This window comes from Melanerpes formicivorus, unplaced genomic scaffold, assembly GCF_026170545.1.
Source record: "Melanerpes formicivorus ecotype bairdi unplaced genomic scaffold, bMelFor1.0.p_v2 SCAF_10, whole genome shotgun sequence".
Taxonomy (NCBI): Eukaryota; Metazoa; Chordata; class Aves; order Piciformes; family Picidae; genus Melanerpes; species Melanerpes formicivorus.
In genome coordinates, this window is record NW_027142362.1 from 16,672,426 (window position 1) to 16,700,385 (window position 27,960).

The following is a 27,960-nucleotide window of genomic DNA, read 5'->3' on the forward strand; positions in this document are numbered from 1 at the left end:
TATACAGAATATGAAGGTTTATTTCAAAAGAATACATTTGCAAGAATACACATAAATGCACTCAATGTAACAGTACCTTCTGCAAAAATAGGTTACATAATACCCAGTAATGAAAGAACAATCTTATCTCTCTACAAATTAGAAAGCAGAGATCATAACCTGGACAACCTTCCAAATGGAGGCTAGAGTTGTGTATGTTGTGAGAAGGAGCTAACTTTGAAGCGTGACACCACAGAGCTAATGTTGGTAAATTAAACTACTAGCACACAGCTGCAACCTCTTATTTTATACAGGATTAACAAATAGTTTGGTTCCAATTTGGTTTTTTTACACAGCTCTAGTGCCTCAAGGAAAATGCTTATCGAAGATACACAAAAACTATCCAAAAATTACAACGTAACTATTAAAATGCCTCCAAAATTGAGAGGAAAGCAATCATGTTAAATTAAAAAAAAAGAAAGAAATTAACCAGGACTTCCAGACAAGATTTCCTGTTTTTAATCAGAGAAAGTTTACAAGAGATTTCAATAAGTTATCTTGAAACCAAGCAGCTGTAGATCTTAGAATCTTCGTGGAGGTCCACCTTTAAATGGCTTAAATCCTGAGCCACTTCCCCTCTGCATGGAATTGCCTGTGATCTGTACAACTCTATTGATTGGTGAAGAGTTACTGGAAACAAAGGTTTTAAAAAAAGTGTTACTGTAAGTATCTGAGTTCTTGCTGCACAGGTAAAAACACTGCTGCATCTCATATCAAAGTGTAAGTCTTAAAAAGAGACTTGAAACTATGTCTCCGCAAGAAGTCACTCACTTCTGTTCAGCTGAATTAGCAATACAAGTTTGGAGCCATGTGCAATCATGGAAAGATGGGTTTGCATGTTGTGCAGCAGCAACCCATCCATTCACAGAAAGCAATGTTGCTTGCACTGAGGTTACTACACTTCCTAAGCACAACCAAAGCATTCAGAGCTCAGTAGGGAATTGAGAGGAAAGAACGGGGTTTGTACCTTGCATGTGGAGACATCATGCCACCTCCACGGCCATCCCCCATTCTCCTTGTATCATGATACCCACTTCCTTGAGAACTAGGTCCATGCCATTCTTTTCTTGGTCCAGTTTCACGACTGTGGCGTTCGACGACGTGTCTGTCCTCACTGTAGTGCTAGCAAGAAAGTGACAGCCATTTTCATAATGAAAGGCATATTTAATGAGAAATGGGAAATGAGATTTTCAAGGAAGGTAAGATAACAGATTATATAAGTCAAGTATCTTGTAAGATTTCAGCCCACAGGCAGCCAACCTAACCTAAGAACTCTAAATAACTCTAGATATAAAACCCAAACTCATTTCCAGTAACACCTGTGAGTATGGAGGGAGTTAAATTCCATCATTTTTACAAAGTTGTGGCAGACAGGTGAGGTGCCTAAGGACTGGAGGAAAGCCAACGTCACTCCAGTCTTCAAAAAGGGGCAAAAAAGAGGCTCCTGGAAACTACAGACCAGTCAGCCTCACCTCCATCCCTGGAAAAATGATGAAGCAGCTCATCCTGGAAGTCACCTCTAGGCACTTGGAAGAGAAGATGATGATCAGCAGTAGTCAGCATGGATTTTCCAAGGGGAGATCATGCATGACTAATCTGATAGCCCTCTATGATGTTGTAATTTAATGGGTAGATTCAGGGAGACTGTGGATGTAGTCTACCTTAGTATGGCTTTTGACACTGTCTCCCATAACATCATTGTGATCAAGCTCAGGAAGTGTGGGATAAAAGAACAGACCGTGAGATGGATTAGGAACTGGTTACAAAAGAGTCCAAAGAGTGGTGGTCAGTGGTGCCAAGTCCAGCTGGAGAGAGCTCTACCTAGTGGAGTCCCCCAGGGCTCAGTGCTGGGTCCAGTCCTGTTTGATATCTTCATCAATGACACTGATTAGAGGACAGAGTGTCTGCTCAGCAAGTTTGATGATGATACCAAACTGAGAGGCTTGGCTCATACACCTGAAATTTGTGAGGCCATCCAGTGAGACTTAGACTGAAGAGCTGGGCAGAGAGGAACCTAATAAGGGCAATGGACAAATTACAGCCCAGGAGGTTCCACCTCAACAGGCGGAAGAACTTCTTCACAGTGAGAGTCACAGAGCAGTGAGCAAGCTCCCCAGAGAGGTTGTGGAGTCTCCTTCTCTGGAAACTTTCAAGACCCATCCTGATACATTCCTGTGTGATCTGCGCTAGATTCTGTGGTCCTGCTCTGGCAGTGGGGGTTGGACTAGATGATCTCTGGAGGTCCCTTCCAGCTCTTAACATCCTGTGGGCTCACAATCACTTTACTCCCAAATTCTGCCCCTATCTCATACTCACTGATAAGCATATTCCATATAGCTACAGAAAGAGAAATACTATTCTTTAAATGCTTCAGGACCTTGTAACATAGAGCAATTCAGTTTGTGGATTTCAAACCCAAGTCTTAGAAAAGGGTTTTCTCTCAGCACATTCCAGATTGCAGTGACAAATTGCACTGGAAGTAGCAGCCAGTGTAGGGTTAAAAGCTGCAAATACAGGATGGTAAAAGCCTAATCAGCAGCTCAGGTATTGCTCTGATCTACTTGAAAGATGCTGGACAAAGAATGGCATTTGTTTTCTGCAGTTTCTTGGGTTATTAAAAACACCCACAAAAAAAAAACCCTTGAAAATAAACAATGAAAACAGCCACAATGCTTGCTAAAGAATTGTATGATGCTACCATTTTTCCAGCACGGTTTTGCTTTTTTCAGGCTCTCATTCATACACACAAACAAAAGATGACTCACTTGTCCTCCACCTCGTTCTCCCATCACACCTCGTTCTCCTTCCCTGCTTCCATACCCAGAAGCACTGCTACGGCTACCAGGAGGTGCACCTCTCACGTGTCCAGACACTTCTCTTCCTGATCGATCTGGCCTCTCGCCTCTGCAAAAATTGCTTTTATCAAAATTTTGGTTTCAGTATAATAGAATTGGTACCAAATCATAACACAAGTAAACACCTAAGATTCCTTTTTGTTTTTCAGGTTCCTAGGAACTTGCAAGATAGCTTCAGAAACATTCTTTTAGATCTATGTGGCTCTCTAAATAATTAAAGCCTACATGTCATTTGTTTACACCTGCAGTCTTGCACAAAGGCCTCCTTTCATAATCATGTTGCTACACATGACTAAGAACAGACTGCTGCAAGTTCAGCATCAAGTTTACATATGAGGTTTAGCTTATGTGATGACATGCACAATCTCTTTCTAATACTTTTGGAAAGTGACTTTGCCATTCTTGAGGAACAAGTCTGCTCTCGCTTTGCATCCGTTCTTGAGGAATTGCTACTCTGGGTAAATTTCACAAGAATCAGCACCTTAATTAGTTTGTTGGATACCTGCCATCCCGTTTGTCTGTGTTTATGCTTCCCTCACTCTTCCAATTTGTTTGTCTAGGTGGATTTGAACCAGGCTCTCTTGGATGTCGACCGTGAGGTATTTCAGGCCTGTCATGAATTATCACCGTTCTTCTTTCATCTCTGTCTCCTCGCACTTCTCGTCTGTCTGTATCACGAAGTTCACTTCGTGGTTGTGGTGGTTCATTTCTTCTGGAATCACTGAAGTTCTTAGGGTATCTCTCAAATCCTGGCTCTTCTCTTCGTGCTGTTGGGCGAGTCTTTTTTGCTTCACCTTGGTTTACAAAACGTTCTCGCCTGAATTGTTAAAGTAGGGAAAAAGTAATTTGCTGGTTCCCCATTTTCCCACTTCTCTGCACATGCATGCATATACAGAAATATTATTCACCTTTCTATTACATCATCTTTATCACTATATGATCCTTCCCACTCCAAATTACATTTATTTTTACAATTGTCATTTTGAGCTCAAGTTCTTACAGCCAGTTCAGCATTCCTTTATGCATTTATCTTTTCATGTTTTGGTCTGTAAAATTTAAGCAATTGTAGGGCCTCCTTTTTGCCTAGTATAAAGCAGAGGGAATGCTGGATTCCTCGAGTCAGCTAGAAAACATAATTCTTGTTCACTGCAGCATAAAAGTCCAGGAGCTTTCTCCTCAGAGGAAAACAAGTTAGATTCCATTATACAAAAGTCCAGACCTGAAGACAACAAATTTCAGGACACGATTTCAATTCTGCTTCACTAGAACTGTATAAAGCCTTTAGCAGCATTTTAAATTTTGATCAGTTAAGACTGAAATCCAAAGAAGTGTTGGCAGGTAAATGTCTGCCCTGTGATCTTAACTTACCTATCAAAAGATGAGGATGGAACAGAACCTTCTGGATATCGGCCCCGCTCTCTGTGATCAAAGTCATTAAACCTGTTCTGCTGACGACTATAATCTGAACTGTGACTAAAACGTGCATCTGTATCAAGAGGCATCTTCTTATTCTCATTCCAGTAAGGATCATCTCTCCTTTAAGCAAAACAAATGAGCCCTCATTAGCTACACCTCCAAATCAAGGCCTTTTAAGCAGAAAATGAAATTAGTTTTAAATTTTAAATCTGTTTTAAAGATGTTTGACCTTTGGAAAACCACTACCAAAAGGTAGACTTCCAAAAAGAAGAGAACAAGAATGTTTGAGGAAATAAAGAGAAGGGAAAAAAAACCACCCTACAAAACCACACCCCTGTTTGCAGTGCAAATTAAATAGACAAAATATCAATAAATCATATAATGAAATCTAAGTAATAGTATACCATCTTGGGCAGTTAAAAAAAAAAATTAAAACCCCTCAAAATGAACAAAAATAAATCACTTCAGTAAATTTTTGCCTTGAAAATGGACTCCTAGGAAGACTTCCTTACTGGGAACATTCAGGTATAGAGACTCTGTAAGAATGTGAGATACTGAAGTGCATAATCAGTACAGAAAAATGAAGCTGTCTTTATTCCTCTGGTGAAGAAGTATTAGTGTTCAGCTATTTCATCTACCATGATGACTTTATCTTCCACTGGACCTCTGATATGTCAATTTTATGGCTAAGGTCTCTGTCCCATTCTTACAACCAGACAAAGATTAAAAACAGTTCAATTCATGTGGTTCAAATAGCAAATGACAGGCATCAGCCTCAGTAAGATTTAAAAGCCAACGTATTGACTTGAATTTACCAGAATTGTGAATTGCCCACTGAGTAGAAGCTAGACATTTCAACCATTAAGGTTTGTCTCTTCTCACAAACACACCCAGTTGCATTATGCTTTTTGTACAGTATGAATTAATTCATGGGATGCTTCTCTTATTTCAAGATTCTGTCTTACAGATAACACATGTCTCATGCCTGCCATAATCTGATATTAAAAAACCAAACACCGGAAATCTAGTTCTTCTGTGAAGACTTGCTTCAGGTACAAAAGCCTGAACCAAATCTGGCAGCTGTTTCTTTTTTACTAAGCACTGTAGACCAATGGTTTGAGAATTACCTATGATCTACATCACGGGGACGTTTCAAGGAATTTCTCTTTTCCTGTTCATAACGTAGTTGCTGCTGTTGTCGACGAAGTTCCTCCCTTTCACGAGCAATACGCTCTGCTTCTTTTCGACGTTCCTACCATGAAAGGGAAGAGTGAATAAACACGACAAACCAACCTGTTCTTTAGTACAGATACCTACAGAACAGGTAGGGAGTATACAAAATTATATCCGGTAGTTTTATATTAAAAGGTTATCTGATATAATTAATACTTGCATAGCATCTTCAATTAAAGAGTACAAGGAATGTTTCTCTTAAGAAGCAGACAACAGATCTGGAGAAGCTACTGGGTGTTAAGACAGAAGTATCTCCAGGCAATTGCTTGTATTGCTACTGTATTTGTTGCCCAGAAACACATCTCATTAAGACTGCAGTAACATCCTCTAGGAAAGATCTAGTAAAATCATGGAAGAGTAGTATGGGCAATATGATCTGCTGTACTTCACTTTTAGTGACAGAAATACAATCACTGTATAAACCACTAGCAAGAATTTGCCATCAAACTCCTTGCAAGTCAAGCACACAAGATAAGGATTACTGTTGTGTGCTGTGGGTTACACAAGAGTTAGGTAATTATTTTATGAGATGAATGAAGAGTAGGGTAGTGCAGTACAGTCCAAAATATACACACACCTGTTCGATACGAACACGCTCTCTTTCCAAACGCTCCCGTTCCATCCTTTCCCTCTCTAGTTTTTGCCTTTCAATTTCTAATCGTTCCCTTTCTCTCTGCAAGCATTCTTCTCGTTCATGCATTATTCGTATGCGTTCTCTTTCACGACGCTCCCTCTCTGCAATTTCTCTTCGCCTGAAGAAAGAGGTAGCAGAAACTCATGTGAAAAATTTTCTCATCTGAAGCTATCATCATCTTAGACATAGACAATAAAAAAATTAGAGGAAGCTATTTACAGAAGTCTTGGTCGTGGAGATCTTTGAGCCCTGAGTAGCAAAAGTGGGTTTAACCTCTTCTATAGAGCCATTTAAGCAAACAAGATATAGCAGGGAAAAGTTCTATCTAGAATCATTATTCCTGATGTGTCCAATGTTGGGTTCTTATTTCTATGTTGTCATCTGTTAACAACTTCACTTTGCCTTGTCCTGTACAAGAAGTAGGAAAGGCATTTTGTCCTTTAGGCTTCATGCTTCCTGAGAATTCCTTGGTTTAGGTATGTCTAGCTAACTATACAAGTCATTTAATTAGCCTTTGCAAACTTTTGGCCATATGAAAAGAGCAGAATAAATAAAAGGACTAAAGGGCTACACTACGTGCTTCATTTGTCATTTAGATAAACAACAGTTCCCTGTTTAAACAAACAAAATTCCCAAACATGATTTCTGACCACCACTCATCTTTTTAAAAAGAAAACTCCTATGCAGTAGTGCTTTTTAAGATATGCTTCCCATAACACTAAGCTATGTGTGGATATATATGGCCATTAAAAAGCCAACCAAAAATCTTGTAGTCTGTTAATTCATATAAAGATACTGTAGAGTTCCAGACTTTAACATCTGAATAAAAGGCTTGACAAAATGCATTCTGATTAGATTTCTAAATGTATCTGATCAATTACCATATATACAATAGCCTTTAGGGAAAAAGTTGAATTACTACCTTCGGAGTTCAACAGCTCGTCGTATTCTTTCCAATCGAACCATGTGCTCTCGTAATCTCTGCTCCTTCATCTTTTCGAACGGCAAGATATCCTTTCTACCTCTGTATTCCCTGAATTTCACTTTATCTGGAATAATACGCTCTTTGTTCCTCAATATCTGCGGCTACAGACAGAGATTACAATGGTTATTTCAGCAGTCTTATTCATTTAGGGAGATTTCTGGATGCTATATTCAAGTATCATTAACTATTTAGCTATCCTAATGCAAATAAAGCTTCTATCTAAGCTTAACAGTTTGTGATAGTTTATTGACTCCTCACTCAAAATATCAACTCTAAGGCAGTATCAAATCAGGTAAGAATTGCATCAAATCTATAAATACTTACTTTATCAAACCTTCCCCTTCTAAATGTCCTAGTGTGGCCTTGGTCTCCCTTCGTTTGGTCTAAAACTACAATTTGACCTGGGCTTTTACCACCTAGTGAAGAGTGGAGATGGAAGAAAAAAAAAAAAAAAAGAAAAAAAGAAAAAATGCTTTAAACACACAGCCAGCTCCCTGCATTTTCCTATTACAGACTCTGCTTAGTGTTTTTTCTAAATCGAACTGCTACTGGTAGGAGAAGCGTACCAGCACATCTCTAACTAAGTGGCAATATAAAATATGGAAGCTTTTACATCACCTCTAAAGTAATGCATGTTACTCAAGTCTGAAAAAGAACAGGTGTTTAACTGTCTGCTTTTCCAGTAAGAGTAAGAACATGCCCCCAAAACAAGTCGGACACACAGATTCAACAGGAGGAAACATGGCTATATTGCATACTTATTCTTTTCTTTTCTTCAGTTTTTTTACTGGATTCTTGATTAGGGCCACTTGCTCCATTATCACTCTTCTCATCTTTACCTTCTGTTTTCTTGGCTTCTTTACTTTCTTTTTTTTCGGACTTCTCAGATTTCTTTTCTTCTTTTTTGGTTGACGGAGTTCTTGTTGGGAAAGAAGCACACAAACACCATGAGGAAAACTCAACTTACGGGATTGATTTTCACAACTTCAGAAGGTATGTGAAATTTCTTACTTGCTGGCTTTATCACTTGATGTAGTCTTCTTATCTCCTGTGCTTCTACTTGAACCAGATTTCTCATCACTTTCCTTCTTCAGTTCTTTTTTGGAAGGATCACCTTTCACCTATATTATTAAAAAAATATTAAAAATGGTTAATATACATTCTTACAGGAGATGGGTCTATTTTTGGAAACATTTTCATCTTACTAAACCTACTTTCTCCACAGAAATTTGTTGTCCGTGCAGCTCTGTTCGATGAAGGTGTGCAATACATCTAGCCACTTCTGTGCTAGAAGACATTGTTACTATGCCATAACATTTTGCCCCCGGGCTTCGTGCATTTGTGACCACCTTTGCGCCAAGTACCTACATAAACAGGTAAAATTTAGGTTTTGAGAGAGACATTTCTAGTAAGAAAGTGATGGTATCCCAATAATATTTTTACTGTAATATATAAAACCACAAGCAAACAGTCACTTCAGCACCAACAAAAACCCCACTCCACTAGAAAGACTGGTGCTCTAGGTTTGCAAATCTATGCCAATTCCATGGGGAGTTGCAGCTTTGAGAACTGTATTGCAATTGTCACATCAAGCCGTATTAATGCTTACATTCTGTTTTGACTAGTCAAAACCTCATGAACATTACTTAAATGTTTATTTTGACAGGTTCCATCAAAATTCATTCACAGAAACACCACTGAGCTGACCTTGACAGTTTATCTCTGACCCCACCAAGAGAAGTTGGCAGCTGCCAGTTAATGGCAGGAAGGTTTAAGCAGTATTATGCAGTAATGTGATAAAGGAGCCAGTTCGTCAAAGGCACATAGCAAGTGTGCCAATTAAGCAACTTTAGCAAAAAGGTCTTTGACACTTGCTTCTTTAGCAAGTATTAAGCTTTGTGCTCCTGCTCCAGTTGCTAGAATTTCTCTAACTACTCAGCCAGTCTTCTGGCTGTAGTCATACTCTAATTCAGAGGTTTTGTCTTTCTAACAGCCTGCAATGGTACAGTCACTTAGAAGTAAAATATTTTCTGAATAATTTAAAACTGGGAAGGTGAGTAAACACAGGGACCAAGTATCTTTACAGTAAAAAGGGTCAAAGAATAGGAGGTTTTAACATGATAATACTCTCAGGTTTCAACACTTGTGAAGGCATCAAATAAAATTACCTACTGAATTAATAAGAAAGAACAGATATCCCATAATTAGTAGACACACTTGATATTCACAAAACTAAGATTTTAGCTAGTTCCCAAGAAATAATAATGTAACTGCACAGGCTTATACAAACACCATGAAATCACATAGTTATCAGCTAGTGCTTTGAAAAAATGAGAACTGCAATAAAGACTCTTTTCTGAAGACTGCCAAGCTTATATGGGTTCTGCACTGTTCTGCAGAATTTGCATGGTAAATGAAACCAAAATCCAGGAAAACAGACTTAGTTTAAGTAGCCTGGAAAAAACAAAAGATTGTCATTACAAGAGTCCCTAAAAGAACAGACTTCAACTGTCACATTTCCTTATTCTTTTTTTTTTTTTTTGCATTCATAACCCTCAGAACACAGTCTAAAAACAGTCTCTCAAAGCAGCAAGTTCTATAAAGGACTGTTTATACTACAGTTTTCCTGGTTAGCAGATTATTTTACACTCATGGTGCAATACAGCTGCTGCAAAAGAACACACACATAATCAATTAATTTTAAAAGCTTTTGGAAGCCAGTCCCAACCAGTCATATTTGTGACATTTCTTTTGCATCTATCTTACCTCAACAGGAAGAAAAATTTCTGTTAAAATTAACATAAGGTTCCTCCTGAAAGCATTCACTCTTACTTCAGAGGCTGAAAATACTGGTTTGTTTTTTTTTAGATGACACTGGTTAGACAATCTCAGACTTATGACTCAATTTCTGTAAGTGATAGAAGAGGCAGAACTGACACACACACCACACGTTATCACACTTCACAAAGTACCTTTCCATATTTGCCAAAGAGATTTTTCAAGTCAGCAGCTTTTGTGTTGGAAGACAGTCCGCTAACCCACAGGTTTCTAGTTGAACTTCCACTGCTACCACTAACACTGCTTGTGCTTCCTGAAACAAGTTTTACAAAACAGCCAAAAAATTAAGGAGAAAAAAGTTACCATGAACATTGAGCTATACTGTAGCTGAAAGGAAAAACTTAGTCTGTTACCTTTAAGTAACTGTTTATCCGGTTACCTTTCTTGAAAAGACTTCTACATAAAAAGAATATATGCTGTAAGATTTCATTCATTTACCCATGGATTGAGACCAACAGCTTGCCTAACTCATACCCAAATGACAGAGCTAGAAAAATCATACCATTCTTTGTTAAAGGCATGGGTATGTACATTAAGCTTCAACTTCTGGCTCTCATGAGTAATTTCCATCCAAGAAATTTTGTTTAGCATTCAACATATTTTTCTTCGTTGGTACATCTTTACTGTGTTCTCTTTACCAAAAAGATAACACAAAGGTAAATAGAGGAAACTTAGTTAATCCTAGACTCCAGAATAATATGGTCAATTTCCACAGCTTTTTCAACTGTCTGCCCTTCATCCAGAGCAGATTTGTAAAAATACTGCTGGATGTAGAATGTGATACAACTCACCAAAAACATTTCCCATATATTAAGAAAAACACTGAAGAGAAGCTTTAAATGCCAACCTGCTTCTCCCCTGCCCCCTCCCCTAAATATTATTTTTTCAACACAGAACTAAGAACTCAAGAGATTCATGCAGTCTTATTCCCAGTATCTTTTAGTCTTATTTATTTCAGCTTGCTGTTGTTTGCTGCTAAATGCATGAACTGCTTTTGAGTATGCTGGCATGTAGCCAGTCAGGCAGGCAAGACCAGAACTGGATCTCCACCTGAACAGTTAAAAAATCTGGTGGTATGCAGTGTTTTAAAAGGTAATTTAACCACTTTGAGGAAAAATGGTAGTTTTCTTTTTTTCAGTGCATCAAGATTACATAAGAGCAAAATGTAACAAACTGCAGTTATTGTCAAACTAGAAATCTACTGATTATCCAGGATTTACCATGAGGCACTTAGAATGTCATTAAGTATCACTGAAGAGCCGCTACACAGGCTTTGGCTATGTATTATAAGACAGCTTTTCAACAGTTACTATTGCAGTTATCATACACGCTACATGAAAGCAGATTTGCTCTATATGTAATTTCACTGTGAACATACAGCTATCATAAAAAGAGATGTATCTACAGAAGACTGAATTATGTCTGTCTCAAAAATTCCTCCTTACAAAGTAATTTATCAGTTAACATTCCATTCATTCATCAGTGATAAACAACGTTTTTTGGCAGAGCTGGTAGGCAAAATAAAGAGACACATGAGTTTATACAAATGCATTTGTTCAACAATGAAGCATCAGCATAACTGGTGACCTTAACATGCTCTTGAGCTCCACTACATGAATTTGTAATCATAATACAGGGTTTTATGGTAACAGATGGAAACTCCAAGGCTGAGTAGTAGGTCAAACTTTAAGGAACAGCCATGAGTGCAGTTTTGCTAGCTAATTTCTCAACTGTTACACTTGGTTGAGATTTTGACTTATTTAAAAATGAGCTAGAATTAAAATAAGACCAAAAAAAATCATTTGCACTACATTTAAGTATTTGCAATTATTTTTTGGCTTATTCTGTGTATAACAGCAACCCAAACCACTGTAAGTCACAGCCTCCTTATCTGAAAATTACATCTTATCAAAAGACTTGGGAAGCTTTAAGTGGAACTTGCTCCCAGAAGTACTTTGAAATAGGAAAATATACTTTTGTTGAATATTTAAAGTATTTTTGATCTTATGAGGACACTGGCACAAGGAGAAACAAAAAAGATACATAGCTAATGACTACTGTACCCCTAGCATAACATCCTACAGATGGAAAGTTCAATTATATATGCTGGTTTAGTACGTACCAAGCAATTTTTAAACAGGAAAGTGTTCAGTTGAAGATAACACTACCCTAATTTGTAATAGTTACCTTTATCATCCTTGGATGTTGTCTTGCTTTCTTTAGATTCCTTAGCAGAGCTAGAGAAGCAAATTAGAAATCAGAAGAAAATTGAAAATACAGAATTTGTATGTGTTGCAGTTAATACTACTAGTAGACAAGTTAACATTTCAAAAAATAAAAAGGGCTAGACTGTGTATTTGAACAAATGATTCCCTTATGGATTCTTGCACTGATTTTCCCCAAGATGCCTGAAGATCTAGATTTTCTGACAACTCTATTCAGTGGATATATGGCACTCTTCTCCAGATTTCAGGACGGGGACTTGACTTCATTTTGTGTTCTTAGAACTGATAGCTGTTCATTACCATCATCACAAGGACATTTAAAAAAAAAATCGTCAATTTGAAAAACAAAAAATAAACAAATGCTGACAATTCGACAATGCAATCAGTAGGACATAGTGTCTATACGAAGATCTTGAATTTTTAAAGGTAACTTATGGCGGTCAAAAAGAACTACAGGCAGGAGCATAGGATACTAATTATAAGATTCTTGCTGCTACCCCCTTAATGTAGAGTGATCTTATTGAATGCTGGTACTCAGTATCGAAAAGAACTGACATAGAAAAACAAACCTCTTTGCTTGACCAGAGGCCCCAGTAGACGAGGGACCTTTCTTCAAAGTATCCTTTTCTTTGTCTCCAGATTCTGCTTTCTTTGAACCTTCTCTGGCTTCCTTCTTGATGGGATCACCCTTCACGCAGTCTTCCTTCTTACCATCTTTATGGTTCTCAGTCATCTCATAGTCCTTGCTTTCCTTCTCCAGGCTCTGTGAAATGGTATCCTGCCCATCCTTTGGCTTACTTGCTTCAGAATCTGTAATTTTCACATTTTTACCTGTTTCTAGGAGGTCATCACCATCAAAATCCAGAGTGATGGCATCTTCAGCCTGGATTGTAACCGATATGTTATCATCCTCAGCTTCTTTCACAGAGGTGTTAGCTTCCATCTCTTCGTGAGCCGTGTGATCAGCCTCAGCTAGGCTTTCTTCTGAAGGAAGAGGTTTAGATACTTCTTGTGTACCATCACCAGAACCTGCTTTATCTAAGAGGATTTAACAGGAATAAATATGGCAAAACAAGAAGTTTAAACAATTTCATATGCATCAGCTAGAATAGGACCTAGAAAATACAAAGCCAGTTATTAGCACTGATGGAAGGTTAGAAAAAAAAAACACAAGGTGTATTAACACAAATATAAATCCTTTACCCAGGATCACTTATTCTTCATGGCAAAACATTTTCTAGGGACAAATACCAAAACATTAGGAGGGAGAATACGGTTCCATCCTGGAGGTACCCGTTCTTCATAGCAAGTATCCATTTTTCCAGTTTAGGATGTAGCGTTCCAGAAGAAAAGAGGTGCTTTGGACGCTCACAGTTTGATTTAAGCTGTCTTTGAATCTTCCAGGTTCTAGGACTTCTTCCCAAATCCGAAAGAATTACAGTCTTGGAGAATTTCAGCCAGTCTTCCACTCTAGTGTTCTCATTTACTTTTCCTTTCCAAGCAGTTGTTTGGTAGTGAAGTTAGGTGTACAAGGCTGCTGCAGAACACGTAGGAGCGAGCTTTAATCTAGAGTTCGTAGATGGCCGGTTCTCAGTCTTCATCCACCAGACAGATTTTCCGTCTCAGTCCCACAGGCATCTCCAATCATGTTCTTGGATTTGTGCAGATGAGGCACTTCAGCCATATGGTCCCTCGTAAACATGGAATCTGAAGTTTTATCCTGTAACTTCAGTAATGTGTTTATTCCATCCTGTGTAAAGTGATGGTGTTCCACATCCTTTCTAGTCCACAATATGTAGAATCCTTAAGACTTCTGTCCAGGAAGTCTATTTGCCCAAATCCGTTACATTCCTTCTATAGTTTCGCTAATGAGCACAGCTCAAAAAAAGGTAGCCACTCCACGGGTTGCCAAATACTTGTTTTACCATCCCATATACAAGTGGTATTTCTAAGTGACAATCAGCCAAGCATATCATGGTCCATACACTTGTTGGGTGCTTAAGCTCAGTGTAAGGGTGTATCATTTCACTCCATTAAGCATCAGTTACTGCAGTGCAAGTTGGAAGCTTCTGCATCAAGACTTACCGTACATTAAAATCAGACTCCTTGAATACTATGTTTTTTTAAATTAAGAATCATAGTATTACAACTGCATTATACATCCACCACAGTAACTGATTAAGGACTGTAATAACTCTTAAGAGTAAAATTACTCTTAGGAGTTAAATAAACCCACTGACTGCAGTGATTCCAGGTGCTGAGGAGACAACTGATACTTAGTATTGGAGACAAGCCTAATATTAGAAAAGAGATTGGATGTTTCAAGAGAATGTTGCCTTCTCTACCAGACCAAAGATGTCTTAACTCTATTAAACTTTAAACATACCTTTCTCATTTTCTTCATCTTCACCATCCTGCAAGAAAAGGAAGCCAAGACTAAATGTCCTCTAATTTTAAACTTCAAGCAGAACAGTTAATGTTTTCCCCAGAATCTCTATTGTATGAAAACAAATTAACAAACTGAAAACTACTTTCAAGAAAAAGATGATCTAGAAACCAAGCCTGGGCATCTCCATTATCAAATACAGAAAATCCATCTGTAACACCTGCAGCTTGCATTTGGATGGAGCATGTAACTATTTTCTACCCCTACCCTTAACAGGATATTTCTAAACTGTCCCATGTCTTGCTAAAGCCTTCAAATGGATGTCACACTGCTAATTACTGCCTTCAGTGAAACATGAGCAGTATGTGATAAGCTTTAGAAATGTAGGGCAGAAGTCAGAAACTCCACTAAGTACTTAAAAATGAAACTGATTTTAACGGGTATTTACTTATTTATCACTAGCCTCACTGAGCAAGACATGCTATATGAGACATCCCTTTTCAAACATTAATTCTGTTAATTCTGTGTCATTCAGAATCAATTTCTGAACTTCAAGATGCTACAGATGTTAGTATTAACAACCACCACAAAGAAACAACCCCAAACACTGACCACCCCGCTCCCTCCACAAACCTCGACAAAAAGCAATTTTCTACATTAAAACAGGAATTTTAACTCCTGTCTGTATGTATATACTATGTTAGCATTTGGATTAGCTGCATTATAAAAAAGTATGAATGAAAGCTTCTCATACTGGTTACCTTTACTGACTCTAAGATGTGTGCTGGAACAAAACAACAGTCTAAAGTGATTATTTCCAACAGAACAGACATGAAAATCACCTTAAAAGAACTGATTTGGAACTTACATGGACAGCTGGAAAAGTGTAGTCTTCTAGGTCTTGCCCTTCATTATCCTATGAGAACATAAAAAGGTCTTGCTCAACAAAATGTTTGACAGGCACTTAAACATTCAGAGCATCAAGAGATGCATTCAACTCATAAAACATTTTAGTTAGTGGATATACACTCAATAAGGTGAGCATTAATCAGTTCTCATGACTTATCTTTCAGTTCAGATTATGTATGTCTCTACAGTTACCAGGGGAAAGGACCAGTAGCTTGTTCTGACCTCCTAATAATACAAGCATACTAAGAGAAATGTACATTTTGCTAATAAAAATGCATGTGAAATACAAAGTACCTGATTTTCAGAATCCTTTTCTGCATCTTCTGTTGTCTCTGCTGGCTCTGGGTTGTGGTATCTTTTCTTTTCTGCAGAGGGTAGTTCTTTAGAATTCAAGTTTTCATCTTCAACAGGTTCTTTAATGTCTTTTAATTCATCATTTCCATCTTGATCACTTGCATCATGAGTCTCCAATTCACTTTCCTTTTGGTGTGAACAACAAATATTTAACATAACTAAGGATACTAGTTATATTCTGAAAGAATCACTGCTAGAATCACTGTTTCTGCATCACATCCATAATAGAGATTTATAGCATGTTTTTTTAAAACTCTACACCTTCACACATTGAGGCAACACAGCTGTGAACACAGTAAAAACAATACTCCAAATTTCCACATAATTTAACACAACATTAATACTAAATATAAGGTGAAAAAAAAAGAAAGGGTACATACTTTTATTACCTTGACAAAGGAATCCTCCTCAACGGAAGCATCACCAGTTAATTCATCAGCTTCCTGCTTTTTACCTGAAATGACAGGATACACTAATGACTAGAGCTGCCATGTAGAGTACACTTGCTTTAAATACTGATTGTGTGTTGAGCCTTTATTATTCTCCATATGCTCTAGTTGATCAGAACTGTTCGCTATAATATAATCCTCCCAAAAACCTAGTAGTTTGAAGGTGAGGAGAAAAAGTGTCAGCTGAGCAAGCCAGGGCGGGGCAGATATCAGTGCTGTTGCATAAACAGGAGGTTACATCTAGTTTATGGATTTTAATACCAATCCTTCTACTCTCAGTAATAGTGGAATTCAGGAGAACATTAAACTGTACATCTATAGAATTACTGGAGTTAACTAGACTTCATGACTTAAGCCTTTGGAAAGGCCTGGCTTTATACAATAATTAGCATCACTGAGCAATTTAGGTTAGAAGAGACCTCTACAGGTCACCCAGTTCACCCAACCTTCTGCTGAAAAGTAGAGCTACATTCCAAATATGATCAGGTTTTGCTTAGCATTTTATCTAGCTTTTTGAACATTCACAAGTATGGCAACTGCAAGCCTCTCTAAAACACCTTTATCAGTGCTTTTCATCACTAGAGGGAACAATTAGCAGAACTGAGTCTGGTAAAGCACTTGGGGTTTTTTACATATTCTTTACCATACTAAGAGCACGTTCCACTGAAGAATTCTGTCCTTCCAGCAAATAGCTTTGTGGAGATGTGACTAAACAGTCCCATTCAGAACCCATTACATTTCCTTAATCATCTGCAGAAACAAGACTGAAGAACACTAGATATAAATATCTTCACACAAACACACCCTTTATAGAGTGCTCTGTCTCTCTGATTCATTCTGTCAAAGATTAGCCTATGTGATGGTCTTCAGCAGCTCAGGGTACAAAAGCAGTTCTGTTAGGAAGTGGCTTTACTATCTTCTGCTGAAACTCAGCATCACTTCCAGATATATATGAGACAGCAGTCACAATCAGCATTTAATGCTTTATTTTTTGACATCGTATCTTGCCTCATCCCTTCATCTGGTAATGACTGGCTAAATCAATTCTATAGATAATTAAAAGGAATAGGAAAAAAACATAAGCTGAAGTTTGACACAATTATGGACATTTTTGCTGCCTGCAATAGTCAATTTTTTTCAGCAATTAATTTCCCATGACTTTCATATACACTTTGAAATTTAATTTCAAGGCTGGAAACTGCCCAACTACAAAGCAAGAAGGGAGACTACTGTTTTGGTTTTACTTAGATTCCAGCTGGTTTCACCCATTTCACTAAAAGGTGGCACTCTGACAGTACTCCTATATACAGCATATTGCTGTTTTGCATTCAGGCATACACTAGTCTCCAGTAGAAGACACATGACAGAAGTTATTTCTATGATTCCAAACACAAGACCTAAATATTCAGATCTAAATGCAAATCTTGCCACTGATTTTACTTCATTTAAAACAACCAAAATATTCCTGGTTTATATTTGTAACACAGCTGACTTGTACAAGAAGCCAGCAGCACAGGTATAGGTAGGGAAGCTAGCTTTCCTTAGAGAGAGAATGAACTTGCACTGAGAAGGACAGGTTTTGATATGCATGAAAGCTGATGCCTGAAAGCAGGACTAACCCAAATTCTTTATTACTGTTTAGAATTCTGTGACAGAATCTACAGCCACATATAGAACAGGCCATGAGTTGCCCATGCAGCCAGGGATCAAGTTAGAAAAGCAAAAGCACAAACAGAGTTACAGTATCACAGTATAACTTAGGTTGGAAAGGACCTCGAGGATCATCGAGTTAAACTTGACTAGGGACATAAGAAAGGACATCAGGGACAAAAAGGCAGCTAGGGAATATGCAGGGCCTCTCCAACAGGAGAATGGAGACCTGGTCACCACAGATATGGAGAAGGCTGAGGTGCTCAGTGATTACTTCACCTGTGTTCACTGGTAAGGGCTCTAGCTGCACTGCCCAAGCTTGCCAAAACACAGATAGGGAGTGGGAAAAGGAAGATCTGCCCATTGTATGCAAAGAGCAGGTTCAAGACCACCTAAAGAAGCTGAAGGTGCACAATTCCATGAGGCCTGACAAGATCCATCTTGAGGTCCTGAAGGAACTGGTAGATGAAATTGCCATCAGGTTTGAAAAAAGTGATGGCCATCTGGTGAAGTCTCTGCTGACTGGAAAAGAGGAAACACAACCCCCATCTCCAAAAAGGGAAAGAAGGAAGACCCCAAAAGCTATAGGGCAGCCAGTCTCACCTCTGCACCTGGCAAGATCATGGAGCAGATCGTCCTGAAGGCCTTGCTAAAGTATACAGAAAATGAAGACAAGGTGCTTGGCATTAACCAACATGGCTTCACTAGGGAAAATCCTGCCTGATGAACCTGGTGGCTTTCTATGATGTGAGCTGCAGCACCAGTGTATAAGGGAAGAGCAACTAATGTAATTTACCTGAACTTGTGCAAAGCATTTGATACTGTCCCACATGACATCCTGACCACCAAATTGGAAAAGTATGGACTTGAGGGGTGGAGCACTTGCTGGATAAGGAATTGGCTGGATGGCTGTACTCAGAGTTTCAGTCAATGGCTCAATGTCCAAATGGAGACCAGTGACAAGTGGTGTCCCTCAGGGGCGAATACTGGGACCAGTGCCGTTTAACGCCTTTATCAGCAATATGGACAGTGGGATTGAGTGTACCCTCAGCAAGTTTGTGGATGACACCAAGCTGTGTGGTCCAGTTGACACACTGGAAGGAAGGGATGCCATCCAGAGGGACCCGGACAGGCTTGAGAGATGAGGCCAAGCCAACCTCATGAAGTTCAACAAGGCCTACATCCACATTGGGGCAATCCCAAGCACAAATATAGGCTGGGTGAGGAGTGGCTCAAGAGAAGTATCAAGGAGAAGGACTTGGAGGTGTCAGCTGATGATAAACTCAACATGAGCTGGCAATATGCACTTGCAGCCCAGCAGTCCATCCTTATCTTGGGCTGCATCAAAAAAAACTGTGAGGGTGGTGAGACATTGGAACAGGCTGTTCAGGGAGGTTGTGGATGGCCCCCTTCCTAGAAGTGTTCCAAAGCCAGGTTGAATGAGGCCTTGAGCAACCTGGTCTAGTGAAGGGTGTCCTTGCCCATGGCAGCGGGGTTGGAACTTTATGACCTTCCAAACCAAACCATTCTATGAATACCTTCCATAAAAGCAGTGAGAAGCAGCAAGGACTTCCACATACATCCAATCACTTTGTGTTTTACTCATATTTCAGTTCTCTACTGTGTTAAACCTTTAAGACCAAATTTTTCTTCATCCCATATCCAGCTAAGAATACAGAGACATGCCAACACAGCAGATGCTAGAAAGATTTAGCAACTCTCTAGCATATACTACCATGAAAGCTATGTAAATTCACTTGTGTTGCCTGAGAATAGTGGCAGGTGAACTAGAACCTAGCCTTTAGAGGGAACAGGAAAAAAAAAATGGACAAAGTAACCTCAAGTTACTTCCAACATTCTGCAATAGCAGCTGAAGAACTGTACTTTACTGACATGTTCTCATGGAGACAAAGTTATACCTCTCAGTAATAAAGCTGTCCGTATCTTTTGCTGGCTGCTAGATTGAGCCAGACATGAATATATGTTTTTGTTACTTCATTAGTAATTCATTCATGTTTGTTTCTTCACTCTTTCTTTGCAGTAAGTCCCATTTACTCTGAATACAAGAAGTATTTGAAGGCATAAAGAGAATTAAACAATGACCTTCACTTTCCAGCTTGAAGTCAGAAAGTGGTAGGAAGTTTGCTTTCCCTCTTAGCTCTGTGTTTTAGATTACTTTGATCTGGTTAGACTCAATATTGCTCAAAACTGGCACTTCAAGGTTCTGATACAGATAGTTTTTAGATGTTTGTACAGTAACTTGCCAAAAAGCTAGCATCCCCCAAAATTCAAAGCTTTTCTACACTGGTACTCATCCACATACATGGGTCATAGTTTCACATAACAAAATGGTAACAAGCTGTAACAAACACCTTTCAGATACTATTTCTGTGAACTGGTATCACTTCAGGCAAAATAACTGGGATGAAAAGGTATGCTAAAAATCACAGTCAGAACAGCTGGACTGTCTTTACAAGTTGCCAACACTTAATAGAATTTCTCTACAAGTTTATCCATGAAGCACTTATTGAAAATGTCAGTAATGTAACAGCACACACCATGAATCTGGGTGCCTGACGACACAAATACTAATTCACCTTGGAATGATGACACACCTTTATAAGCCATGCTCAATCTCTTTTCTGGAAATGGCAATTGCTACACACCACAAAATTGCAACAGATTTTTTACATAGAGAATGATTAATCTCCTTAGAAGTTAGTAGATTTAGAATACCCTTAAAATGTTGGTTTAACATTATGCAGGTTTATCTTTCACTTGATTTACAAAGCCTACAGTAGCATAAGTTTGTTCTACCTATTTATGGTCCCCAACATGAAGAATTCAGGCTACCTGAATGTAAACAAAATTATAGAAGAGGGTGTTTTTGACAATCCTTGAACAAACTGGACATCTGCATCTCATGAAGAAGTAGAGCGATACACTCCTTGAGCACCTCTCCTATGAGGACAGACTGAAGGAGTTGGGGCTGTTCAGTCTGCAGAAGAGAAGGCTCCGAGGTGACCTAATTGTGGCCTTCCAGTATCTGAAGGGGGCCTACAGGAAGGCTGGGGAGGGACTGCTCAGGATCTCAGGTAGTGATAGGACTAGGGGGAATGGAATGACGCTGGAGGCGGGGAGATTCAGGCTGGATGTGGGGAGGAAGTTCTTCACCATGAGAGTGGTGAAGCCCTGGAATGGGTTGTCCAGGAAGGTGGTTGAGGCCCCATCCCTGGAGATGTTTAAGACCAGGCTGGATGAGGCTCTGGCCAGCCTGATCTAGTGTGGGGTGTCCCTGCCCATGGCAGGGGGGTTGGAACTAGATGATCCTTGTGGTCCTTTCCAACCCTGACTGATACTATGATACTCAGCATAAAACTTTGGAAGAATTAGCATTTGCATTTCTTCTGGTATTCCTGCAACACCCCTGCCCCCTAGCAGGGCACTGTCACAATCGATGGTAAACATTCATGTAAAACAGGAGGCAAAAAGGAGGAAGGAGAAAGAAAATGTTTACAATGGAATAAACTCTCTACAGTATTGTTTGGTTAAGAAATCTGCAATTTGAATAGCCTCATTTACCACAACAGTATCAAATTATCCAGTTACATTTCTGTATTCTTAAACAGTGTCATAGGGCAACAAGAACACTTAAGTCTTCTATAGTGTCTGCAGAATACCTTAGTCCTGAATGGTTTTTAGAAAGGATGCACTTCACAAAGTAAGATACTCTGTGACCAACTAGCTCATAGTATTTGCCATCATTTGTAATCACACAAACATTCATAACACTTTCTAATGCAGCTCATTAAAGACACCACTCACTTAAAATCATTTAGGAAGTATTTGCCAACATAACTTCTTCCTATCTGATGGCACATGGAAGGCACACCTACAGATTGTACAGTTTGGCTTCAATAAGGCATGATCTATCATAACTTTAAAAAATTAAATCTACATTCTAATATTGGGCCCATGTATGCAAAGTGTTTCTAAGGTTCAGTCTGCATGTGAAAATATTTCTAGTGGTAATTATAATTTACGATATCTTACATTTCTATAATCAATACTGAGTTCAGGTATTTCAGCTCATTAATTCTCTCCCTTCAGAGAAAGATTCTTTTCTATACATCTACTCATCAACATTCAAGAAGGAAGTCTCATTTAAAATGAATGTTCTCTACAAATAATTTATGTGCATCTCTCCTCAAAAGAGGAGAATGTATTCATTTCCATATAATATCTTGGGTAAAACATTTGAGAAGGAGTAGGGACTCTACAGTTGGGTTTATCTTGACAGTAATACTTTGAAGTTTGAAAGGATAAATTGACTGAGCACCACTGGATGGATACCTAGAAATAATAACAGAATTTTACAACCTACTTTGTGAGTCAATTAAAACATGCCTCAGAACATTAAGAGGTTTAATTAGACATGCAATAGCGTGTGCAAGGGCACACACGCATCACCAAGAACATTTGGAGAAGTCTCTTTTCAATCTTTACTATTTTATTCAGCAACTGCAAAGTAGATCAAAGGAAGCAGCTACTGCATAGAAACAACAAAGAAGCTTCCTGCTTGCCTTAACAGAAGTTAAAGAATTTTTAAAAGAAGGTCAAAGCTGCTCAGGAAGAATATTTAGAAAATTCATTCTGAAAAAAAAAGTACATGGGAAAAATAGAAAACTGAGGTTCTTCAAGATTTAAATCAAGGTACTTGTACCTCACAGATCATGTCATGTATGTAACATAGCCGTGAGACATCTATTTTCAGTGCAGTTGAGTGATTCACTGGGCAGGAAAACTGACTTAGGGACAAGCTCACTGCATAGCACAGTGTTTCAAAAATTCAAATCACAGAACTATTGTTACAGATGTTAATGACTACAAAAATGACACAATGAGTTCACATTTTGTTAATATAGTTATAATATTACTGAAGGACAGATGACATCATTAACACATTACGTCCCCCTCTCTGCTCCCCTTTTGAAGGCCAGCAATATACAACTTTATAAAACAAACTAACAACCCCAAAAAACCCACAATAAAAACCTCCAAGTAATAGAGGGTTTTAATAAAGGAGTCAAAAGTATTTGGGCAATAGTGCAAGCCAGCTACTGTCAGTTGTCAGCATCTGGTCTAAGAAACCATATTGTCAAACAGGAAATTCTGTTGGAAACTAGAAGGGTACTTAAGACAAATTAAGAGGTATCCAACTGGCTTCAGAAACGTGAAGACCAGCAATTAAGCATGTTTGACCACATTAATACTCTGTGTTAAAATTGGTAAACCTAAAATGATTTTCATCCACACTAATTCCAAAATTTGGCAGGAAAAGTGATTTTCAATCACCAAGTTACAATGTATCAATATGCTACACTCTTTTTGCGTGTAAATACTGCAGAGGAATGTTCACATGAGAAACACTTGGAGAAAGTTTCATGCTAGCAGTAATTTCCTTCAGATAGCAGAACAAGCAGCACAATGTTCAGTCTTTAAAAGACCAGCCTTTTCCAAAAATTGCCATCTTTTTACAAAAACAGAAGTTTGTCCCTGCCTACGAAATTCCAGGGCGGAGAGGCACAGCTGAGGCTAAAAAGATGGAGCGCTGGTCTTTGTTCCAACTTAAAGCTTTCAAAATAACTGGCAAAACCAACTGACCTCACCTGTATACCTCTCCTCTGATTAGCTGTTCTGCAGTTCTTCTGCACCCCAAATATTTCATTAAATCGGCTTCTGACAAAAGCTTTAGATTTTGACAAGCTGCCTAAGGGATTGAGCAGAGAGTCTTGTTGGAAGTAAAGAATGCTTGCAGAAGGATTCTAAAGTTGTGATGCAAAATCCTGGAATTATATACTTTCACAAGGAAGATCACATGGCGCTCTCCACATTATCTCAATTTTGGGCAAGTCAGTAGATGCCCTATTTTAAATGACTCCATCGTCATACAGTATCTAACGCTGTGGAACTTGGTATTGGACACTGGCAAGCTGCTGTTTACTTTAAAAGGGGAAGATGGTCTACATTCAAAGCCGTTTCATCAAGGTTTTATTCTTCTACACACAGTAATCTGCAGATGCTACTTTCTCATCCCATAGCAAGTTGGCTTTGTATTATCATCTTCAACAGCTTGTTATAGATCAGCAAAAACAAATAATTAAAAAATGCAGTACCTACTTAGTTGATGAATCAATTGATCAGGCCATTACAAAAGCCTATTCTAGGAATTTAAGTCCCACTTTTAGCCTCATTCCTATTAGTCTTCATTTTCATCAGTATACACAGAAAAAAGCAAGAATAGGGGAAACAAATATATCACTCACACACACTATTTCCTGTCTATTCAGCCTGCATTAATATTCCAAATCAAGTTCTTCTAACAGACAGTGCTAGTGAGTTAGACATCCCACTTTCTCCATGGACCTCAAGAGTTTCAGTAAGCCTGGCTACAAAGACATTCAGATCTACAATGAAGTGCCATCAGACACAGTTCATGATTTTTTGGAAGGGAAACCTTCCTCCCTCCTTCCCACCCACTTCTCTAGCTTCTATGAGGAGGTTTATCCATTACTCCCACACTGTGGCCTTTTCTGAGGCTGTGTTTTCTTCATATGTGAATACCTAATATTCCTACTCTCTTTTCTACAACCATAATAGTATGGGGATTAAAAAAACAACAAACAACTATAGGACTAGTAGCACTGTTAATTTTACCACCAAACAGCAGTAAAATAATTGAAGATCCATTAGTACTAGTCTGAAGCTGGAGGCTGGGGGGGGGGCATGCATTAACAAAAGGCAAAATCAGTAAAGGCAGCAAGACTATTCATAGCAAAGAGCCCCTCCCCACACAAGGAGGGTCAAGATAGTTAATTTTAAATGAATTCCTACTGAATTCAGATGGAGGCCATGCATCTTCCACATGCCTCTAAAAGTTTCCCAGTAACATATTAGGGAATGGATTCTTGAAGGGCTGTATTTCAAAGTTTTGAGGGATACCTTTTGGTTATTAGTAACGTATTTCAGCTGAAAGCACCAGTGAGGGAGGTGAGATCAGAATCAGCAGTTAACACATACAAAGAATAATTTAATATATTCTTGCTTATAGTTGGAGGCAAACCAATAAGACTTTAAAAAAAAAATAATTAAAGAGAGAGAAAGAGATCTTCCCCAGACAAATTAGTAAGTTTTCCTTGTTCCACAGTAAGGCAAATACACAGCATGAACCTCACATACTCTTGGCACAAAATGTACTTGTAAGATTTTTGTAATCCAAAAAGGAATGAGGAAAAGCTTGAGCTTGCAAAGTGTAGAGTAGGTAAGAACTTCATGAAGGTTGTGTTTTACTCTGAGGTTAACCAACAATGTACATGTCATATGTATGCTTTATGATTCAGTTACATAGAAGAGGTGGCAGAGAACAGCTACTGAACTCCTGCCTCAGGCAGCAACATCACCCAAGTACTTCTGCAGAAGGAAAACAGTATAACTAAACAAGAAATTGATTCAAGAACATTATGGACATCATGGTAACCGTTTGGAGACAAGGAAGGTGAAAAACAGCAGGTAGGAGGAGTGTTCTTAAGAACAGAACAAGTAGTATTTAAATCTCTACATGAAAAATTGTGGAAGTGTTCCCTTATTTAGCTTCCATGCAGTTTTCTTAAGCATCAGTTACCTTCCCAGAGCAGGAAGTAAAGTAATGTCACAGATAACGACACCACATCATTAAACAGTTTATTTCCTTTCACTTTTCCAGTATGTAAAAAGCCTTCTAAACAAATTGATTTTATTATTCCCTTTCCACAGCACCAGGAATAACCACTTCTAAGAAAAGTGACAGAGGCATAACACTGATCATTTCCAAAACAGGTATCTACAGCCCACTCATTAACATTCTTACTATTCTTCATTGAACATACGTGCTATGCATAAAACACGGACTTCCTTTCCCTCTATGACTTCATTACAGATGTGCCCACAACAACAGAAAACAAAAATCCCTCAGAACCCAAACTCACAAAGCACTTTTGCAAGAGAAAACAGCCAACACAATCACTGCCAACCAGACTGGTATAGAATCTAAACAGTTATCTTCTACAACAGAAAAAACTAAAATTTCTTAATTAGACATTTCACAGTAAGCCTTCAGAGCCCAGTCAGGTAATTCATATTTATAAACCCTCTCTTCAGTAATAAGTATACTAATAAACCTACACAACAATTAACTCCATGCAGTGACCCCCTACCACATATTACCATACACTCATCACTAGCCTAGTCCAGTACCTTCTCATGGCTGAACAATCTCTTAGTTCTTCCTTTGCTCTTGCCACAGATACTCTTGGGCACTACACAGATACACACCCCAGCACCAGAGCCATGCAGCACTTTCTATATCCACTTTGCACCTGTAACACTCCACGTTCAGGATCTGTTAACAAAGCATACTCCAAAAATCTCTCAAATTGTCTACACAGCCTCAGCGCACATGGCAGAAGTCTCCAAGATCTGCAAGCCACTACCACTTAACACATTTCCTAACCCACCCATTTTCCATATATATCCAGCATCCCTATACATTGCCTGAAAATAGATGAGTAAGCAAATGACATTTTGCATGACAGAAGTCATAAACAGTGACACCACAACTGTTTCCAAACTACACTCCTCCTCTAATATGCTATATGCAAGAAAAACTGCCTAAGAATATAACCAATAGATCACAACCTTTGCCTTTCGTTGGTTTCTTGGTGGGTGTATCAGCTGAAACAGTTATTTCAATATTATCTGGATCGCCTCCTTCCTCTTCAATAGCCTAAATAAGAGAAAAAAATAGAATTACAACAGATTTCAGTGGGAAGTTAGACAATATGACTTCAGCAAAAGTCAATGAACCAAACAGATTTGTTTTCTATCTTAAAAATAGCGTATAAAACACTTTGGGTTGAATCTTTCACTTACAGCTGAAGGAGAGAGAGAGAGGGTACGCTAGTGAAAACGACAGGTGTTTAAGCTATTAAAGTAACATTTTCAAAGTTAAGCTTATCAAGGATCAGCACATTTTTCTTTGGAAACAACATTAGAAGGCCACTACGACATTCATGATAACATTAAGGGCAGTACAAAAACAAGAGGAAGACAAGCACAGAAACCCTACAGCAACAACCAGCCCCGGAGCTCTTCCCGGCGGCCGCCCGAAGAGCTCCAGCACCCGGTGCGGCGGGCAGGTAGGCAGGCAGGAAGGAAGGCCGCGGGGAGAACTCCACCAACAGGACACCAAGCCTAGCCCAGCCCGGTCCGGCCCCCGTCCCCCACTCCGGTGGCCCAGAGGGGCGTGCCACCCTACCGGGGCCACGCATTGCTACCGGGGCTGCCCGGTCACGGCAGACCCTCACCCCAACACCGGCGGCGACAGAGGAAGACGTCCCGCCCCCCCACACCGGGGGGCAGCCGCTGGGGCCACAAGGGCCCCGCCCCTGGAGCCAGGCAGCCAGCGACGCCGAGCCAGGCCCCTCGGCCGGTCGAGCTGGGCTAGGTTGGGCCAGCCCCCGCGGCCTGTACCGGCCTCTCACCTGCTTGAGCCGGGATATGAGCACAGTCTTCACCCCGGTGATGTCCAGGTTGCGCCGTTTCAGTTCCGACTTGAGATCGATGACCCGCAGGTCGGTAATTTTCTTACTCTCAGTGAGGGGCAGCGCCACCACCGCCGGAGCGGTGACTGCCGCCGGAGCCCCCGCGGCAGCAGGAGACGAGGCGGCGGCGGCCATTTTAGAACGACTGAGCGCGGCAGCTGCACGCACAATGAACCCCCCCGCCCGGCCAGGCCGCCGAGTACCCGGATGGAGTCCGCGGCCGACCTGGAAGTATGCGCAGGCGTGCTACGGCTTACCTGGTCCCGGGACCTCCCCGCGAGAGGTTGGCTGCGGGCGGGGTTGCTGGGCTGCGCTTCGGTCTCGGGGAGCCCGCCCAGGAAGGAGGGAT

At 39.5% G+C, this 27,960-nt stretch overlaps 2 protein-coding genes across 11 annotated transcripts in view; one reads left to right on the forward strand and one right to left on the reverse strand.

Annotated features, from left to right (window-relative positions):
- Positions 1 to 27,853, reverse strand: SLTM (SAFB like transcription modulator). Of its 6 annotated transcripts, none has more exons than XM_068143937.1 (21): positions 27,552 to 27,853; positions 26,707 to 26,794; positions 16,264 to 16,328; positions 15,815 to 16,000; positions 15,480 to 15,527; positions 14,612 to 14,639; positions 12,795 to 13,209; positions 12,188 to 12,237; positions 10,135 to 10,253; positions 8,377 to 8,526; positions 8,174 to 8,283; positions 7,921 to 8,081; positions 7,487 to 7,578; positions 7,100 to 7,263; positions 6,121 to 6,295; positions 5,438 to 5,562; positions 4,263 to 4,430; positions 3,397 to 3,711; positions 2,805 to 2,943; positions 1,007 to 1,161; positions 1 to 669 (listed from the first exon to the last, which is right to left on the reverse strand). In XM_068143937.1, exons 1-21 carry the CDS (start codon positions 27,744 to 27,746, stop codon positions 561 to 563), a joined length of 3,057 nt encoding a protein of 1,018 aa, XP_068000038.1. In that variant the 5' UTR covers positions 27,747 to 27,853; the 3' UTR covers positions 1 to 560. The 6 variants fall into 6 exon arrangements, with proteins under 6 accessions (XP_068000038.1, XP_068000037.1, XP_068000034.1 ...); XM_068143936.1 differs by having other exon boundaries at positions 12,795 to 13,263; XM_068143933.1 differs by having other exon boundaries at positions 2,805 to 2,955; positions 12,795 to 13,263.
- Positions 27,804 to 27,960, forward strand: part of RNF111 (ring finger protein 111) — a 55,959-nt gene continuing 55,802 nt past the window's right edge. For 2 of the 5 annotated variants that reach the window (XM_068143939.1, XM_068143940.1), the window contains exon 1: positions 27,806 to 27,894. In XM_068143939.1, coding sequence (XP_068000040.1) covers positions 27,845 to 27,894 — 50 coding nt within the window. In that variant the 5' untranslated portion in view covers positions 27,806 to 27,844. Of the gene's footprint in view, positions 27,895 to 27,960 lie in introns of all 5 variants that reach the window. The other 3 variants (XM_068143941.1, XM_068143942.1, XM_068143945.1) reach the window with 2 other exon arrangements.

What these genes read in the sequence shown, in the direction of transcription:
- SLTM (XM_068143932.1), bottom strand. Translation starts at nt 27,746, where the DNA reads ATGGCCGCCGCCGCCTCGTCTCCTGCTGCCGCGGGGGCTCCGGCGGCA. An exon ending in AAAAGGATTCTGAAAATCAG is followed by an intron (nt 15,528 to 15,814) that starts GTACTTTGTATT and finishes ATGTTCTCATAG; the next exon opens with GATAATGAAGGGCAAGACCT. An exon ending in ACACTTTTCCAGCTGTCCAT is followed by an intron (nt 14,640 to 15,479) that starts GTAAGTTCCAAA and finishes CTTTTCTTGCAG; the next exon opens with GATGGTGAAGATGAAGAAAA.